At 54.2% G+C, this 19025-nt stretch overlaps 7 protein-coding genes across 7 annotated transcripts; 6 read left to right on the top strand and 1 right to left on the bottom strand.

Annotated features, from left to right (window-relative positions):
* Positions 1-233: 233 nt before the first annotated feature.
* On the top strand, positions 234-2093 carry A1O3_06422 (uncharacterized protein; the record flags this gene model as incomplete). The annotated part of the gene is made up of 1 exon (XM_007736542.1): positions 234-2093. The coding sequence occupies one exon, from the start codon at positions 234-236 to the stop codon at positions 2091-2093; it is 1860 nt and encodes a 619-aa protein (XP_007734732.1).
* A 3764-nt stretch (positions 2094-5857) lies between these two features.
* On the top strand, positions 5858-7113 carry A1O3_06421 (uncharacterized protein; the record flags this gene model as incomplete). The annotated part of the gene is made up of 3 exons (XM_007736541.1): positions 5858-6285; positions 6344-6592; positions 6654-7113. 3 exons carry the CDS (start codon positions 5858-5860, stop codon positions 7111-7113), a joined length of 1137 nt encoding a protein of 378 aa, XP_007734731.1.
* A 1071-nt stretch (positions 7114-8184) lies between these two features.
* A1O3_06420 (uncharacterized protein) lies at positions 8185-9765 on the top strand (the record flags this gene model as incomplete). Its single annotated transcript, XM_007736540.1, has 2 exons — positions 8185-8190; positions 8260-9765. The coding sequence occupies 2 exons, from the start codon at positions 8185-8187 to the stop codon at positions 9763-9765; spliced, it is 1512 nt and encodes a 503-aa protein (XP_007734730.1).
* A 1226-nt stretch (positions 9766-10991) lies between these two features.
* Positions 10992-11594, bottom strand: A1O3_06419 (uncharacterized protein; the record flags this gene model as incomplete). Its single annotated transcript, XM_007736539.1, has 1 exon — positions 10992-11594. One exon carries the CDS (start codon positions 11592-11594, stop codon positions 10992-10994), a length of 603 nt encoding a protein of 200 aa, XP_007734729.1.
* Positions 11595-13375: 1781 nt separating this feature from the next.
* On the top strand, positions 13376-14214 carry A1O3_06418 (uncharacterized protein; the record flags this gene model as incomplete). The annotated part of the gene is made up of 2 exons (XM_007736538.1): positions 13376-13576; positions 13627-14214. The coding sequence occupies 2 exons, from the start codon at positions 13376-13378 to the stop codon at positions 14212-14214; spliced, it is 789 nt and encodes a 262-aa protein (XP_007734728.1).
* Positions 14215-14526: 312 nt separating this feature from the next.
* On the top strand, positions 14527-15900 carry A1O3_06417 (uncharacterized protein; the record flags this gene model as incomplete). The annotated part of the gene is made up of 4 exons (XM_007736537.1): positions 14527-14717; positions 14820-15292; positions 15347-15670; positions 15737-15900. The coding sequence occupies 4 exons, from the start codon at positions 14527-14529 to the stop codon at positions 15898-15900; spliced, it is 1152 nt and encodes a 383-aa protein (XP_007734727.1).
* A 2241-nt stretch (positions 15901-18141) lies between these two features.
* On the top strand, positions 18142-18876 carry A1O3_06416 (uncharacterized protein; the record flags this gene model as incomplete). The annotated part of the gene is made up of 1 exon (XM_007736536.1): positions 18142-18876. The coding sequence occupies one exon, from the start codon at positions 18142-18144 to the stop codon at positions 18874-18876; it is 735 nt and encodes a 244-aa protein (XP_007734726.1).
* Positions 18877-19025: the final 149 nt, after the last annotated feature.

The following is a 19025-nucleotide window of genomic DNA, read 5'->3' as shown; positions in this document are numbered from 1 at the left end:
CTACGCTATTGGAAGGCGGTCTTTCAGCTCGTCGTTTCCCCTCGCGTCCAGACCAACGCCACGCGAGATGCATCCCAGCAGTCACAGCCTAGCCTCTCCGTTGCGGCTGACACTGTCCGGGTAGAAGGAGAGGGGGCTGGTTGCTGAGGAGCTTTGCCTCCGTATATGAATTGCTTCTAGCCATCTGTGCCAGAGAGACATTCCTCACGTCTTTCGGCATTCCAAACGTCGTGATGACCACACCTATCAGAAGCGTCGCCAGCTCAGAGGTCCAGTCTGTGATTGCGAGAGCGCCTCCCTCGGTCACGTTCCATCCTTCTCCGACAGCGTGGGAGGATCAGGTCCTCTACTTTCTCCTCCCAGACCGCTTTTCGGATAACTCAGAGAAAGACTACAAGGATGTCCAAGGCAACCCTGTCGCCACCGGTACTACTGCCAAATACGGCCCCCAGGACAATGCAAACGCCGTCAGCAATGACAATGACGCGGCCCAGTGGAGAGATGCTGGCTCAGCCTTCGTTGGAGGAAAGCTGAAAGGTGTGATCAGCAAGCTGGGATATCTCAAGCGCCTCGGCGTCACAACTCTCTGGATCGGTCCGATTTTCAAAAACGTGTCGGAGCTGCAGACTTACCATGGCTATGGCGTGCAGCATTTTCTGGACATCGACCCCCGATTTGGTACCCCGGAAGACTTGAATGCCCTGGTTGCTGCCGCACACAAGGAGGGCATCTATGTCTTACTTGACATCATCCTCAATCACAGTGGCAATGTCTTTGAGTACAAGGCAGACAACCCGCACTATACGGGAGACACGTTCGATGTGAAAGGCTTTTATGACAAAGACAGAGTACCGAACATACCTCTAGGCAAAGTCGATGAGAAGAAGTATCCCACTGCTTTCCCAGATGCCGCAGTGTGGCCATCTGAACTGCAGAGCGCCGAATGCTTCACACGCAAGGGCCAGATTAACGATGACGGGTGGGATCGATCGCCCGAGTATCTCGATGGCGACTTTTATGATCTCAAGGATATCGCACTGGGAGATCCGAGCCCAGACAATTTCAACGCCACGCCCGCATTGAAAGCTCTATGCCAATGCTATCAGTACTGGATCGCCTACAGCGACATTGATGGTTACCGAATCGATACCGTCAAGCACATGGGGGACGGTCCCACCAGGTATTTTGCGAGTGTCATCCACGAATATGCGCAGCACCTGGGCAAGGACAAGTTCCTCCTGGTTGGTGAAATAACAGGCTCGAGGGCCTTCGAAACCGTCGAGGCCACAGGTATAGATGCCGCTCTCGGGATCGGAGATGTCCAGGAAAAGCTCTGGAGGGTTCCTAAAGGTCAGGTCAATCCGGCGGAATATTTTGACCTGTTCCGCAACGCTCTCTACCTTAACAAGGGCAGCCACACCTGGTTCCGAGACAAAGTCGTCACCATGATTGACGACCATGATCAGGTCTGGCGAGGAAACTATAAAGGCCGTTTCTGCTCCGACGGCAATGGTCCCCAGCTCGTCGTGGCTGCTATTGCTCTCAACCTCTTCACTTTGGGTATTCCCTGCATTTACTATGGCACTGAACAAGCCTTCGATGGCCAGGGCGGAAGCGATCAATATATCCGGGAAGCCATGTTTGGAGGGGCGTTTGGTGCCTTTCGTAGCAAACGCCGCCATTTCTTCGACGAAGACAACCCTGTCTGGAAGACTGTGGCTGGCCTGGCAGAGGTTCGGAGCCAAGAGATGGCCTTGCGCAGAGGGAGGCAGTACCTCCGCGAGATTTCAGGCGACGGCGTTCACTTTGGCCTGCCGAGCATTGTCGGCTCGCCGCCCATCCGGTCTGTCATTGCTTGGTCCAGACTCTTCGCTGGGGAGGAGGTGTTGTGCGCAATCGCCACAGATCCAAACTCTCAGGTGTCTGCCTGGGTGACGGTTGACAGTGACGTGCATCCACCCGGGAGTACGATCGTGTTGTTGTACTCCAGCATCGCTGACAAGGTGCCAAAATCAGTGAAAGTCCAGGACACGAACGGAAGGTCAATCGTACAGGTTACGGTTCCGCCTGGCGGGGTGGTCCTCTACAAATAGCAGATCGGCAGGACGGCAGGGCGGCAGTGCATTGCAAACAGCTTAATCAGTAAAAATCGACCTTCCAAGCTCCGAGAAAGGATAGCTTTCATGCGGTAGCCAGGAACATATGATGTCAAGTTCACCTTCTCTTTGCGACCTCTTCGTCTGATCCCGAATTGAGTGGTCCCCCTTCCGTGGGACCCCTTCGTGGTCACAGCCTCGCAGTGCACGTGATGGTATGTACGATCACGTGCAGAGCCGGACAGTCTTGGCACCAAATTTGCACCCTCAGTTCAATTTCATTCCATTCCGGCGGCCACTGTCTCATCATACAGCGAAGAAAAATGTGACTGGACTTGATTCCCTTTGTCGCCCGCGCTACGGAGGACATGGTACAGTGTTGTCCTCACGCCCGGATATTCTTCATGACAGCCCGGAAAAATCCATCTCAGCTGACAGCAGACTGGAGACGTTTGCTGCAAAGCTGCTTGGCCACTGACGAATGTTGTACCACCAGCCTACGGAGTACTTCCAGCGTCTAGCTTTATATGAGGTATGTGGCACACTGTCTTGTCCGATTTCGAGCATCATCCCTCGGCCCCTGTTATGATGAATATATCAACCTAAAAGCATAGTTCAACTGAGACCACGTTGTCATTGAACGAACAAAATACCATCATCAAATTCTGAACCCATTTTACCCGATCTCCTTGGCTGCCCTGTCACACACTGTCAGCACATGGAGACCTACTAATGGCTATTAACAGGAATGGTCTTGCATGATAGCCAACGATCGAATCAAAGGCCTTGAAATATGGGGTCGTCACAGACTGTTGCAGGCAACACACCATGCTCGATCTCGTTTCCGAAGCCGGACCGACTGTGAATCTCACTCTCGTAGCATCGACCACAGCTTGATCTTCGAGCCTGCCAAAGGCTCAATAGATATTTACTAGTAATTACGAATATGGCGTTCAGCAGTATGTGTAGTCAACATTGAGGCCAAATACACAGCTCCCACTTGGATGGGGATACAGATGCAGACGAGCGTACTTTGCTCTCGGGACCTGGCTGCGCTGACAATTGAGTGCCACGCTGTATCACCAACCTCGGGATTGCAGGTGACACGGGAGGACGAAAACACCGTTCAATCAACCCATCCTCTTGGTGGCTGGACGAGAAGTTTGCAGTAGCAACTTGGAAAAGTTGGAAATTGCAAGGGAACCCCTGGTCGATTATTGTCAAAGCGGGCAGTTGTCACCAGCCAAAGCAACGGGAGGCACTTCTGATGCATGGTACTCGTACAATCCAATGTGAGGCATGGGTTGCCCGTTCAGCTGGACAAAAGCGAGCCCTGGTGTTTGCCTTGTTGTGATTGAGGGTCGTTAGTCGATGCGAGACACGAAGCAAGACGAAGCAAGACGAAGCAAGAGCATGTCACGAGATGGAGTTTGCTGGCACGAGAGAATGCCACGTCAGTCCTCTCCCTCTGCACGATGCAAGTACCAGCCGTTCCGTCACCTTCGTCACCGGGTTGCGAGTGGCCGGAGATGCAGGCAGAGCGACCAACGTGGGAGGCTATGTCACCATGGACCACCAATGGAGATGCCCCTGCTGATCATGCCCGGCCAGCTTCTCCCATCCAGATGAGAGCTTCATCTCACCGACGCCGACAGAGCGTATCAAACCATCGTGGAGACGAGTGCTGATCCTTCTCACTCGCCGCCATCACAGTCGACAGCCCCCGAGCTAGATGAGCTGGCGCCGGCCGTAGCGGGTCGTGTCGAACCTGACAGACGAGTGAAGGGCCGTGGCAGCTCCCTCGCTTCAGTGCTAGCCCGCATCCTCCTGCCGCTCGAAAACGGGGCAACCTGCTGCACGAGGTGGTGCAACCTGTCCTCCCGTTGTTTGTGATGGGCTTGCATATGCACCTTGTGCAACCCAAAAAAAGAGACTCTGCAGCCAGCTTCGCCTACAGTCCGGTATGCTTTTAGCGGTGACTGGATCTGGCTGTATTTTGCAGTCCTGGAAGAGGCCACTCAGCAAAGCGGAAACTTCTGCTCCAGCCCACCTCGGCCGGTTCTGCCTCCGCCGCGCCCTCCACCCACCTTGACCGTCCTGCTGTTCTGACTCCTCGCCGTCCTTTAAATGAGGACCTCAGCACCCCCCCTTCTCGCTCGCCCTCCTCCCTCCTCAATCCTCATCACATACTCTTTCTCTCGACTCTGAAACACAGCACTTAGCCAGCCAGACAGCTACTCTCCAGCAACCTCTGACTTCCCACTTTCATCAACCTTATCCAAATTGGCCACAAGGACCCTATATCTCTATCCACAGGACCATCTACTCATCCAGCCGGAAAAATCCCAGGATTGTTCTTGTGCTTTTGCTTGAATTTTCCTTTGTTGTCGTTGTACCAGCTCCCGGGATTATCCAGGACTTGAATACCACCAGCAAACGGACCTTTCATCACTCTGTCCAATCCGGAAATACCACACTTGAGGTACTACACAGTTTTCTTTTTGTCTTTCTACTTTCATCGCCGCTCCACCACGGGTGTTGACAACTACCTGTTGTCCCCTGTCGGTTGACCATCCCCGGGCTGGCTTCGCCCACCCCCACACCATCACCTATGCCGTTGAGCGGCTAGGTTGAAAGGTGCTTCGATGAGGTCGACAACTTCGTGTTATCCCTCAGAGATTGCAATGAAATGAAGCTCAATACCCATATGGACCCTTTTATCCCAGGACCCCCATGGATTGGCCTCAATGAACCGGACAAAACCATCTCCCTGGAATTTCCCTGGAAACTCCCCTGGCCAGGCCCCTATCGTAATGGACCTTTGTTTTTGTTTTTTTTGAACCCGGGATTGCATTGATTGAACCTCCGGACATCACCAACTCAGCCCCTATGTTCCACTTTGGCCACTACTGCTATGTGCTCTCATCTGTCGACATATTCCCAGGTTGCCTCAGGCCAGCTTAGGATCTGGCCCATTAGCCCATTACTCCTGCCGTGGCCACACCACTTCGGAAGAGTCCAATTCCTGGACAGGCTCTGTGATCACACTGTTACGTCGAAGTTGCGAAGACTGGCTCTGGATCGGCGAGAAGTCATCACAACTCAGCACTCCGAAGTCTCCCGATGGGAGACGTTCGCCGTTGGCCCGGTCTTTCGACTCTAATCTGGATGCAAATAACCCAGCGCCTCTGTCCCTCCTCAGCCGGCTTGCGATCGTTTACACCATACCTGTCCCATCCTCCTCGACAAGCTCTCCGACGCCGATGGCCGTTCGACCACTCCCATGCCCCAACAACAACTCCTCGACTACTGGATCCCATCCCCACACCTTCCGGCCCCCCTGGACCGTCCTTGATTGCCTCCGTCTGAATCACCACCGCCTTCCCCGAGCCAACCGTTGTCCTGGAGGCCGTTTCATATCGCAGTTGCCGTGAGACCAAGTACTGACTTGTCGTCCTGACAGACTTAGATTCCGTGGACCTGGCTTGCTAGAAATGCCCTCCAGGTCGAGACATTCTCCATCTGCAATGGCCACTCGGCCCCCAGGAAATCAGAGCCGGATGCCCAGGACAATGCCCGTGACTTACGCGGAGCCCATGGATTTCAACTCCCCTACCCTGCTCGGGGGTGTTGCCAACCCCAACTATGTTTTAGTCTCATCTCCATCGGTGTCGCGCCGATATCCTGGGTCTGGGACCAGAACCTTGTCCTCCGGATCATATTCCGATGGTGATGACTCTTTCTTGACAACGTCTTCCGCCATGCGTTATCCCTCGTTGAGCGTCGCGCAAAGTACTTACACTGTGCCGGTCATGTCGAGCATGGTCGGCTATGACTCCGACCCGACATTTGAGTTCCTGACAGATGATGTTCTGTCAGGGACCAGCACCACGGACTTGAACATGGCATCATCAAGTTACCAAGGACAAGGCCAGACACCGGACCTGTTGAACTCCGGATACATGCCTATGGAGACCGGCATTTACACTTCAGGGATGATGAACAACTTTTTTTCTCCGGATCTTTCATGGCAGAACCGGGTCTTGACGCCGCCCCCAGAGGACTATGTCCAGGAGATCTTGCCCCATAGTTTCTTATCTGCCCAGGACTACGAGCCGGAGCCGTACCAGGGTGACCGGAACCTTGCCGCTTTCGGGACCAATGTCACCCCGAAGTCCCCGTCGTACAGGTCTGACTTCCCTCCTTCTCTTCCCCTGATGTTCCGCCGCTAACCCAAGACCGAACAGAGTTGCGCAACGAAGCCCTGTTCAGCCAAGGCCGATCCGATCCGCCTCGGAACGGAGTGATTCGTCTGGAGAACACGCCACTGTGCACGTCGAAGCCCCGGCTCTCAGAGACGACACGGTCGACAAAGTCAAGGCCAGAAGTGATCCCCTTTATGATACCAAGGCCGACAAGGATGGATGGTACCATTGCCCCATGTTCATCGAAGCTAAATGCGCCCACAAGCCCACGAAACAGAGATGCATCTACAAGTAGGTTGAAGCGTACTGCACCATGTCGGATACCCTCTAATGTTGTTGCCCCTCTACACAGTAAATACCTGGATTCCCATTTGAGGCCTTACCGGTGCAAGTTTGCGGATCGGCCAGAGTGCGAGGATGCCCGGTTTTCTTCCAACGCATGCCTTTTCCGGCATGAAAGGGAGGCCCATGGACTACACAATCACGGATTGAACCCATTTCTTTGCAAATTCCCGGATTGCGATCGTGCTCGAGATGGAAATGGATTTCCTCGACGCTGGAACCAGCGAGATCACATGAAACGAGTGCATGATTATGTCGAGGAAGACTCGCCCAGGGATCGTACAACTACCCCGGACCAGCCCAAGCGGAGAAAAGTCCCGGATACACTGACCTCGACGCCCATGAAGCGGACCGGCTCGTCAGCTTTGGCCAGAGCTCAGGCCATAGCTGGTGCCACCGTCCAGCCCAGGTACTATGGTCGTACCGTCAGCCAGGCTCGGTACAGCACTCCATGCATGTACGCTGGCTAGAGGATATATCAGTCATGTCAAAGCCCACTGGACAGGGTCCACTTGTCTCCCAGGTTATACTCTCCAGGATGTCCAGGATATCTTTACCGGTACTTCGTCCACTTCCAGGCACCGTCTCCCTGGACTGCTTGCTTCCACTGCCACTGCCACTGCCGCTGCCGCTGAGCCGGATGATGCACAGTCGCTCCCATGTACACACATGTTCAAACCACCAGGAGGCCGTTTCTCTTTTGCCAGCTTATGAGGTTGCACTACCCATCGGTGCTAGGGTGGAGCCAGTCCACCGGTTGAACGGGAAAAGCACCTGAAGGTGCAACAGAACCACTATGCCGCCGGTTGTTGCAACCATCCATCTCTGAAATGGGGGTTCTCTACCAGAGCTGATCCCAGTCACACGACATCTTTCTTATTTTGACCAAGCCTCGCCCTCCGGACGAGGGTGCTTGTTTTCCTTTCGCTTTGTTGTATCCACGGACAGGCCACTCTACCTCCACGAGGAATATCCCAGGATCTGTGAATCTGATGCGTGACTGTGTAAAAGGGGGTTGTGCTGGGGTGATGGAAGGGTGGCGCCGATGAACCCACCGGCAACAGAACATAAGAGGAAGAGGATGTGTTTTGATAGATCTTGATCGCTTGCAGTGCAGTATTGTGCGACTTGTGTTTAGTGATTGAATGTACGACGATTACGAACCCAATCCAGGCTGCATTCTGTTATTTGAACAAGTATTGGTGTCGATGACCACTGGTTTCATTCAGCTGGCAAGGCTGACGCTGACGACGGAGTAGTAGCGACATGATTCCCTAATACTTATTTACATACTCCGTATATATATTTATACATATACAATGTACGGAGTGCGGTGCGAGTAGTCCAGACAGGTGCTGCTTGGAGGGACCAGGCTTAGAGGTAGGTAGCCTCAGGGATCTTATAGGTAGATTTGTCTACCTACCTAACTAATGTACGGAGTACGGAGTAGCGTAGGTGGTGCGTATACAATACACCCCCCACCAACCTTACGTTCATATAATTTTCATCACCCGTGTTCCACGTTGCACTCCGAGCGCGTGATGCCAGTAAGTCAGACCGTTCCTGGTCCTATCCAACACGACACGACCGTCAGGCATTAACAATTGTTCTCGCAGCTCATCATCCTCACTGGCCTTCCCTGCTCCGGCAAAACGTTCCGAGCGCAGCAGATCGCGGCCGACTTGAACGCACTCATTGCGTCCGACCCAGCGGCACACTCGAAGAAAAGCGTGCAGATTGTGCCTTCTCAGCATGCGTCCGCCCACGAGCCTTACGAGCCCGGCCGACCGGCCAGCCGGGAGAGTGTGCGCGACCAAATTTACAACAGCACGGCGCAGGAGAAGACGGCGCGGGCGGAAGAATTCTCGGCCATCAAGAGAGCCGTGTCCAAAGACAAGATCGTGATCGCCGATGGACTGAACTACATCAAGGGATACCGCTACCAGCTGTGGTGCGAGGCCAAGGCGGCCGCGACCAGATGCTGCGTCGTGCACGTGGCGGCGCGCGAGGACGAATGCAAAACGTGGAACGGCGAGCGTCAGAGAGCGTGGGTTCGTGACGGCGGAGACGAGCCCGCTCGCGTCGTCGATACCCAGACGCCTGCTACACACGGCACCGACGTCCTCGGCCACTTGGTCCCGGAGAGTCACACGGCCATATATGGCGATCGGCGGTCGTGGTCGCGTTCTTCGTCTCTCGACGGGGAACACGAACCACAAGATCGAGGAGGCGATGAGGCGGAGGCGCAGGCGCCTGCGCCGTCGAGACCAAAGCCCGACGACACCATGACCCTCAAGTCGCTGTACATCACCGACCGGCAGGGCACCGAGAGAGGGGCGAGTCCAGGTCGGAATTCCACTCGACGACCACCATCCTCAACGCCAGCACCCGCGACTTCATTGCCCTCTGCATGTCTGGAGCCACCCGCGCCGACAGCGTCGCCGCCCTACTCACCAGCCACACTGGTCTCGCTGGCCATGCGGTACGAGCCTCCGTCGCCCTTCTCGCGCTGGGACACGCCGCTGTTTACGATTCCGTCGAGCGACGCCACGCCGCCGACCCAGGCCATTTGGGCCGCCCTGTTCCCGCAGCCCGCGACCCCGACGAGCAGGAAGGCCCTGTCGCAGATCCCAGCCCAGAACCAGAACCAGACCCAGACCCAGCCTGGCCCCCACGGGCCGCCGTCCGCCGTCACGTCTACGTCGACGTCGACGTCGACGTCCGACCCGGCCGTGAAGCCGCACGCCGCCACCGTGCTGCCCAGAGCAACAGCCGCCGATGCCCTGCAGATCCTGGAGAGCGCCACCATGGACGTGGCGAAACACGTGCTCGCCCGGGCCCGCGAGCCCGGCGGCCCCGCGGACGGCGACCGCGACGGCGGAAACATCGCCCTGGCTGTTCCCACCCCGACCGCGGCGGACCCGGACGCCTGCTACGAGACCACCCTGTACGTCCCCGCCGGCATCGCCCTTTCGCAGCCCATGCTGCAGCGCCTCCGCCGCAAATATACCCAGATCCAACGCGGCGGCATCGCCCACGGCCAGGGCTATGTCTCTGGCCGCCGTCGCGTCGTCGAGGATTTCGTCGACTTCTTGGACCGCGAATGGAATGATGCTGAGTGATCGGATCTCCTTCATGGAACGATGCTGAATGATCTGATCTCCTTAATGGAACCGTCTATCCATGTTACTTGAATACCTAAAAAGCATTGCCCGCTTCAGCCTTTCCGGCCTCTTCGCAGCGAGTAAGTAAGCAAGTCGCCGGCCTACAGCAGAGCGGAAGACGAGATAGAAATAGTCTTTATTGTTCGAGTATCGTCTCGCGCCAGATAACGATCGACTGGCATTGGCGACAAGGCAATCATGAATAATGTGCGAGAGACCTGCGAGGCTTCGAGTCTCGGATTCTCGGACTCGAAAAAGTTCATATAGTTCATTCAGACTCTAGGAGTAGGTCACGGACCAAAGAGTTTATCATATCCCAAGAGGTCTCCGTCTCCAGTGTATACTCATTTCACCAATCGCACTTGTTGCCTGCACTGGTACCAAGCCCTCCCTTGCAAATGCAGAATTCAGAGAAAATTGTTATGATGCAACTCTCCGGCTTCGGGTACAACCATGTCGAGGCCAGTGGAGTCTCCCATCGAATGCTCCATTATCTTCACCCGTCTTCACCCGCATCAACACCTGCAATACCAAAAACAAGTCTTCTCGACCACAAATAATCGTAAAGAGCATCTTGTCCTGCGAATCTTTACCCCCGATCAAGAAAGACCCTTCCAGTTCTAGACAACAGTCCCAAGAACCTCGCAAATGAACAACAAACAGATCATATCCTCTCAGCCAATGAAAACATCAATGGTAGGTGCCGGAAACCCACGCTGCATGGAAACTGAAATGAAGATAGCAAGAAAGAGAGACTCGCCGATAAATGTAAGATTAAGTAGAGATGAAGTCGTTGGATGGCGTCAAGTCGCGGAAGCGTATACCTGGTTCGAGTATAGCGCACAGTCCGCTGGTGTATTCAGTGTCTCGAGGTGAGGCCGGCTCACTCACTGGCTTTCGGGGTTTCGTGGGCAAACTAAGGCGGAAAAGTTCCAGAAGTGCACGATGATGCAGCACAACCTTTCCGATGAGAAATTCTAGGACAATGTGCCCAAGACAGCGCTGGTGAAGGCTGTCATGGTCGATCACATGTCGGTGCAGTTTCCTCGGCAGATTCGGTCGGGTCAAGACACATCTTGTTGTGCCCATAGTCCCAGCCAGCGACGGGATCCAGATTCAGAGGGCATCAAAAATTCTTCTGCTAGCAGTCGCCCGACCGGTAGAAGATTGTGTGTAGACGTGTATCATAAAGAAACGTCGCCCAAATCTCGCATTAGGCAGGCCATCTGGGCACGTTTTGCAGCCTCGGCAAGGAAATTGGGTGGCAATTGACCCGGATTCAGAGGATTCACGATGGCAGGACGCTCCTGCGACATGGAATTCGTATGGGGATGGAGATGATGTTGTTGGTTCATTTGAGGCTGCTGCTCACCACCAAAGGACTGTTGTTGCAGAGGTTGCTGATTGACAAAGTTGAAATTCATCTGTGGCGAGATATATGTATTCGGCTGAGAATGAGGACGGCCGAAAAAAGGATCAATGTCTCCCGCTGAAGGCGAGGGCAGGGGAGCATGTATGTGTGCTTGTTGCTGTTGTTGCTGTTGCTGGTGCTGGTGAGCCATGAGGTGCAGTGGTGGGTGCAGATGAGGGTGCCCTGGCTGGGGAGTCGATGGCGGAGGAGGAGGATTGAGGGCGTCAGCGACGGGACTGGGATGAGAACTCGTGGAGACACTCGAGGATTGGGAGAAGCTGCTCGGATATGAGTGCGGTTGAGAATCAGGTCTCTGGTGAGGTTGTTCTTGTTGAAGATGTGAAATTCGGGCACTCCTGCGAGGATAGCTGCTCATTTTGTGACCCGCGCTCCAGGAGGACAATGTTTCAGACGAGACAGCCGCTGAGCAGGGCGGCTCCTCTACGCAGTGATCTTCGATAGGTGAGTGGAGCGGCGGCTAGCGGTGTTTGCTTCGTGATAAGGACGATCAAGAGGAAAGGGAGGCGAAGTGAGGCGGGCTGAAAGGATGAGTCTGGACGACCGCTGGCTGCCTAGAAATACGAGTGGTGAGGAGGAAGGAAAAAGGTTCGCTCCTCAGATCTTGCGGCAAAGAAAGACGGAAGACCGGGGGGCACGTAGATGGTGCAGCGGTTGGAGAGCAGACCACTGACGGCTGGAATTCTCCAAGCGCCTGCGGGTGCAGTTGAGTCTTCCGGTGAGGTGTGTGAGTGTGACCAGGCAACCGAGATGCCCGCAAAAGCAGATGCGGCGAGCAGCGAGCAGCGCAGACTGGCTCACCCGCGGCAAGATTCGCGGGGAGGCCTGGGACTGGGAGGGAGATGCGGAAGCCGAAGCCTGGAGGCGTGCGGGGCGTAATCGATTGGGATCGAGCGCCCGGAGGAAGAGAGATGAGGCGAGAAGTGGGGGTCCCGGGTGCAACGCTGGACGTTGCAAGGTAATAAAGAAGACGGAGGAAGAACGGCAATCGAGGAGGAGAATGTGTACAGACGTTCGGCGACAGATGGAAGATGTGGTGGTGGTGGTGGTGGTGGTGGTGGTGGTGAAGAACTGGCGGCAAAGATCGAGGGCCGGCACTTAGTACCTTAGTAGAGCACAGATTATTATGGGTAAGGTAGTAAGGTACCGATGTCCTTATTAGTAGCACTACAGTCATAGGTGACCACTGACGACTGACAAGCGTGATACAGCGATCCCCGTGCCCACGAAACACGGGTAGATGCGGAGGATTGGTCGCCGACATTGTACCGAATTTAGGGACCCCAAGGGTCTAGGACTAGGGGACTAGGGGCCAGGCTTAGGCCTGAGCCCAGCCAAAGAGCTGTATTGGTACGCGGAAATACACCGGTTTACCCAGGCTACCGTACCCGATACCTTCTTGACCCCAGATGTAGAATCCCACTGTTGCTGTGTTGTACGGAGTATATTTCGGCAGTCTACGGATGGGGGGTCAATTTGCCCGCACTACAAAGTTCTCACATCATGATCTGCTCAAGTTCAAGTTGTGATTAGTAGAGACACGGCGGTCTTGATGTCTGCGTGGTGTGTGGATGAGGTAACTGGTGACATAAGGCATGCAGCCTGGCTTTTGTTGTCATGACTGCTCCAGATGTTCCCAGGACACTCACCGGCAGAGGTGCAGAGGTGCAGAGGTATCTCAGAGCCAGACCTGCGCTCTCCATCAGACCACTGCCAGCACGGACTGGATGCTGGGTGTTTGGACTCCGGCCCTCGATCACGTCCGCATCTGTGCCGAATATGTATTGATATTATTATTCCTGACTCGCATCTCAGCCCGCAGAGTATCTGGGTTCAGGTTAGCGAATGTAATCTCAGATGCTCTCCGTGTGTGCAGGCAACCTCACTCGCCTGGCTCGGCCTGATGCGATGCCCGGCCGATTTGTCCTCGGGCCAAGGCCAACCGGAGCAAGTGCCTGTCACATCCACGTGACTTTATTCTTCTGCCAAGCAACCTGACTCGCAGTGCAGAACTTGAACTCGAACTTCAAAGTGTAGTGCTTGCAGGAACAAGTTGCTCCATGAAGAGATCACGGCGTCCACTTCTTTGCAAGTTCATATCCTGTGCAGCTGGTGGGTTTGTTGGCCAGCATGCACAAGATGGAGATGGATCACAGCAGTGACAATGAAGATGAACCTGCCTCGCTTGACTTGTTCCAGGAGCCCGCCGATTTCTACCAGCCAGAAAAGCCAGCTACGTCCACCACCTACACGCTCCAAAATGGTCAGAGTCTTTCTCTTCGGCTCGTCGGCCACAGTCCTCTATGGGTGGGAACCAATTGTGGAACGCTGAATCTGCGCGTACGATGCTGACGAGTTGCAAGGGTCACCTTCTATGGAATGCTGGGCAGGTGATTGCGCGGTACTTGGAAGACAATGCGCATTTGGTTCAAGGCAAGACGGTGCTCGAACTAGGTGCTGGTGCTGGGCTTCCCAGCCTCGTTGCTGCAATCCTCGGAGCTAAGAAGGTGGTGGTGACTGATTATCCTGATCCCGATCTGATCCTGAACCTTCGCCACAATATCGAGCATTGCTCCGCACTTGTAAACAAGGCCAACATTGTTGCGGATGGCTTCCTCTGGGGCAGTCCTGCGGTACCGCTCGAAGCCCACATTGGCCCTGAAGCTGATCGCTTTGACCTGTTGATTCTTGCCGATATCCTATTCAACCACTCCGAGCACGCCAAACTTCTGGTCACTCTTCGTGACTGCTTGAGAAAATCGGTCGAGTCTGTAGCGCTCGTATTCTTCACCCCATATCGGCCTTGGCTTCTCGAAAGGGACCTGGCCTTTTTTGATCTTGCTCGTGCCGACGGATTTGTGGTTAATAAACTCCTGGAGCACACCATGGATAAGCTTATGTTCGACAATGACCCCGGGGATGAAACCCTCCGAAAAACCGTCTTTGGATACGAGGTGAAATGGCAGTTGTGTCAGTGACGACCGGCTGCGGTTTGGAATGTTGGTCTTGGTCTTCGGCTCCGGTACCCAGCCTGGCACCTTCCATTTTCATGGGATGCCAGTGCTAGTGCCAGTGCCAACCCTGGATAGGAAGGAAGGCGCGGTGAAGCCACTTTCGTGTCTGCTGCCGAGATATTGGAACTTTCGTTGTACCACCATCGTCAAAGTTCAATGTCCTCCACACGCCCCTTCCGCTGTTGCAGACACATGAAACAGTGGTTCAGCTATTTAGCGCATGTGTTCTGGCCGAGGGTGTACATGTGGCTCATATTGCTGTTGCCTTCATCCTCCATGATATCGGCGTTACATCAGGCCGACCAGACCCCGGCTTTGCCTGATACACTGGCAGAACTTCCAAGTCACTTCATATTGGAACACCATGCCCTTGAGACGCTCATTGATGGCGCTTGGCGACCGACTCGCCGAATTGTTGCGGACAAAAAGACCGAAACAGCCGAAACGTTGCAGGCTTTCAACTGTCCGTAAGTGACCCAATTTCTATTATGCCCTATTCGAGTACACACAAACACCATGCAATCCTCGAATCCTCCGTGAGGTGAAGACCGAGGTCTGAACTGATGTAGTATAGAACAGGAAGCCGTCGAGCCACGTCGAGACATCATATCCAACGACAATCATTCCCGCCAGCGTCAGGTGTCCGCCGGACTTCCTCTCCTCAGTAAACCCCAAACCAAGTCAGGAGATGTCAAAAAGGTCGGGGACAGATGGGTGGTCGACGGAGTCGGAAGCTTTGACAATCAGGCAATATACGTGTTCGACCAAGATATGCCTGCTGGGCTGACGAAGAGCAACTATCTCTGTAGACAGCAGGGGATGGACGGACTTCAACCAATTCCGTACAATATACGCTACGATCCAATCAATGTTCAAGTCTCCAATGGGGTCCTTGCCTTGACTGTTCCAGGACAGCAGAACCCTGACCGCGATCCTGATACTGCAGTGAGCTGCGCCGAAATTACAACTGTCGAGGAGAAAATACTCTATGCCAGCGTGCGGACCAACGCCATCTTCAGCCAAGTGCCGGGAACCTGCCACGGTATGAGTTCGACCTGAAACCTCTGTTCTGATGTCTGGGCTGTTAAACAGGCAGGTCTTTTTTTCTACAAATCCGACTGTCAAGAGATCGACATCGAGTACCTGACCGACCCGACATCACTGTCAAATAATGGTGCAGGCAAAACAAACCGTATCTGGTACACAAATCAGGCTACCAATCCCAAAGGGACGCCCGCAACACGAGGAGCAGGTCCGGCTCCATCTGACTGCACGGCTCAGGTGCACGAATATCGTATTGACTGGACCTCGGACTACACTGCTTTCTACATCGACGGTATCTTGCAGTACAACTACTCGATCAATGTGCCCACTCGACCAGGACCTTGGGTATGGAATAACTGGGCAAACGGTGATAAGGGTACGCACGCAGTATCTGTCCACCTATCTAACCGTACTGGGCCCAAGCTGATACCGAGGTCAATAGGCTGGTCGGTCGGACCTCCTCTGGATGACAATGTCCTCCGGATTCAAAGCATCATCATGTACTACAACACTGTCGACGAAGACGGTGACATAAACAGTGGTGCTGGAGGAGCCTACCAAGATGGTCAAGATGATACTTGCAATAACAATGGGAGACGATGGTAGAGAACGGTAACAACCAAAACTGCCTAAGGAGACTCACCGGTGGTCTATGAAAGCGCAATACTCGTGGCAAGGCGTAGATCTAGAGTCGGCCTTGATAGACGAATCCACCCTTATCATGTCGCTGGTGCCTTCCATCTACGATCATGACAAAGACCAGGCATCAAGGAATGATCGCGACCGAGGGGCTAGAGGGGCTGTTACTTATCAGTGAGGAGATTCGAGAGGTCAATAAATTTTCGCAGTACAAAGCCCTGCTGCTGGCTATTCCGATATCATGGATGAAGACCGACAGACCTACACAAAGCCGCTGCAATAATCCGGGCAGGTATTTTGTGAGACATCAAGCCCCGTCACGTGTCTCGGGAATCGAGAAGGAGGGCTTGCCCAAGGACTGAGCCAGACACTCGGACACATCAACTCCGATTTCCCTGCGACTGGTAAAGACTGCCCGATTCTATTCGCGAGGCCCGGCTGTAGCTGAGAGCGTGCCGTCATTGCTACGGGCTAGGGAGGCCTGTCAGTCTGTCAGTGGTCAAATGGGCAAGATAGCCCGTGGGTTGTACAAAGTATGTATCCACTCGAGAGCATGTGGCAACGGTGGAGATGGCCGTGTTGAGCTGCCGAGTCCTCCGGTCGAACTTGGTCTCTTCCACACTTCTCCCTACTGGGGGTATTTCGCCATTGTGTCGGCAAACCGCAGCTCCAGCATAGGCTTTGTCTGTTCCCAGGCTGTGCGCCGACTATCGATATACGGGTGCGGACGAAAGCCAGGTTGTGAATACTGTCTTCATCGCTGGAATATGGAGCCAGTGGCAGTGGCACCTGTTCAAGGAAGATCAGGGTCAGCACCTTCTGGAAGACCCAGAGATGTGATGGGTGCCGTGAACGAATGACAAGGACACAATTTCAACCACCAGAGTAAAAACACCCGCACACGCACAGCCAAACAATATTTTAGACGCATCGCAGGGTCGATTGGCGGGCAACAGGCTCGGTTGATTGGCTGAACCGGGACGTCGACGAGGCTAAGAGAAGTGTCGTTCGGAGCTGTTCGCATCTTTCGCGAGGACGGTTCGAGCTTCTTTGCTCTTATCTCCGTATTGCTGCTAACACCTAGGTACATAGCCATCGTTGTAGTCTCGAGAGGGGAGAGCGAATCCGCCGGGGAAGGCTCGGGCGGAGGTTGTGGATAAGAACCGACAACTTGAAGTTCCGTAGAATTGGATGGTACAATTGTTGGAGCATGGATGAGGTTCTGTACGAGTAGGGTTGGAGGGATGAAAGTGAACGGCAAAGACGGTACCTGGCTGATGTGCAGGTTGCAGGCTTTGAAGCCGCAGTGGACCGTGGGATATGACCACCACTCCGGCGATTGGTGGACAGCCACCACATCCCACTATTATGTGTACAAACTTCTTCTCCCACTCTTCCAGGTTCCCACCCTCTCTACAGGTTATCCCGTACAGAGTAGACTTTTACTGCACTCACCCAGATTGAATTTCGTCTTCTAGTTTTTGTCCCCTTCGTAATGCCGTTGACGTTGCCGCGTCGCTTCTCGCGGTCCTATGCAGCAAAGCTGAGTTCTTTCCTCTCTCTTGGGTGGTCTGTTGCATTGTTTCCCTAGTCCTTCGCTCGGTCCTCGACTCGCCCCTCTAGTCGCTGCCCACATACACCCGACTGCTCGCGTGGGTTGATGGACCACTCGTGCTCTTGATGCCATCATAATAGTTCCCGTCCCATGGCTGTCGTTGTGGACCTCTCAAAGCACCGGTAAATAACTGGATGCGTCGGACCCTAACCCTCGATCCCCCCTCCATCGACCTCTTGACAGCGAAGCTTCTATCCTCCCCTTCTACGGCTACGGCGCAACCTCTCCTTACACGCCACCTAGGTGGTTGTCCAACAGATCCCCTTTCCTCGGTTGCTCCTCAAACGGCCTGGCGACGACAACAAGACCGCGACCTCCGAACGACAACACCACGCCTTGACTGGCTGCAACAGCGCAGCTCTTGGAAAGCCTTGTTCTGCCTGGAGTCTCACTCACCCGGTCAACACCTCACGAGGAGGAACGTCTGATGCATAATAGCGATCTCGCTATACGCCACTAAAATGGCACTATAGTCTTTCGGAATTGGAAGCATCTTTGTTTGTCCCTCGGCGTTGCGATCTTCGACCCTGGCCTTCAACCCTCCACCGACACGACACGTCTTCGGAGACTCTAGGAAGACACCGTACTCCAAGATGTGTAAGGCCCATGTTCTACGATTTTGCTGTGGACATGGCGTGCTCATGGGCTTTGACGTCTGCACCCCAGTTCCATGCCCTGTGATAAAGACAACTGGTTGGAAATTGCCGCAACAACCCTACAGATGCTACAACTGCCAGAATCGCTCGTCAATGACACCGGCCTCTCCAAGAGGAGCCTCATGTTCATCCGCTGGGAGTATAGATTCCAACTCATCGACATCAACCGCCATCACCCCACCCTCTCCTGTATCTCGAAAGGAGAAGATAGCCATGGCGCCCCTGCCTGGCGTGGCCCGCCAACCGCCGGAGTGCGGCGACTTTGCCCTCAAGTTCAACCGATCGCAAACCGTATCTTCAAGAGCATTCTCATTTTCATGCTCCTCATCGACCCATTATCCTGCGCCTCACTATATGAGTTTGCCGGCTTTCCTACCTCATCAAGATCACCCCTGTCCTCCATGTCAACTTGAAGAACTCCGGATCAAGTCCGACCAGGAGGCCATCACGTTGGCTGTCGCTCAGCACCCTCACCTGACAAAAGAGATGCTGGTCAAAGATGGAAGGACCTGGGAGGACTGTCAGAGCAAGCCAACGCTGGAAGAGTTTATGGAAGAGAAACGATCAGACGAGAGACAAATGTGGTTGCACGTTACAAGGAAATGGACGCAGGATCTGAAGAAGGCACGCGTCCTAGTCGCCGAGGAAGATGGCCTGGGGCTGCTAGGATGAGAATGTGGCTTTCTGCTTGGAATTCTGGACCACATTATGAGACATGAGGCGTTAATAAGGAAAGGAGGCAATCTGCGATTGAAGCGATACCCATCGGCGGGCTGGGGTTGAATATACTGGAATTTTACGTATAAATATGACTAACTGAT

The sequence above is a fragment of the Capronia epimyces genome, assembly GCF_000585565.1.
Source record: "Capronia epimyces CBS 606.96 chromosome Unknown aczIQ-supercont1.5, whole genome shotgun sequence".
NCBI lineage: Eukaryota > Fungi > Ascomycota > Eurotiomycetes > Chaetothyriales > Herpotrichiellaceae > Capronia > Capronia epimyces.
The sequence above is the reverse complement of the archived record's forward strand: the minus strand, read 5'-3'. Positions and strand labels throughout refer to the sequence as shown.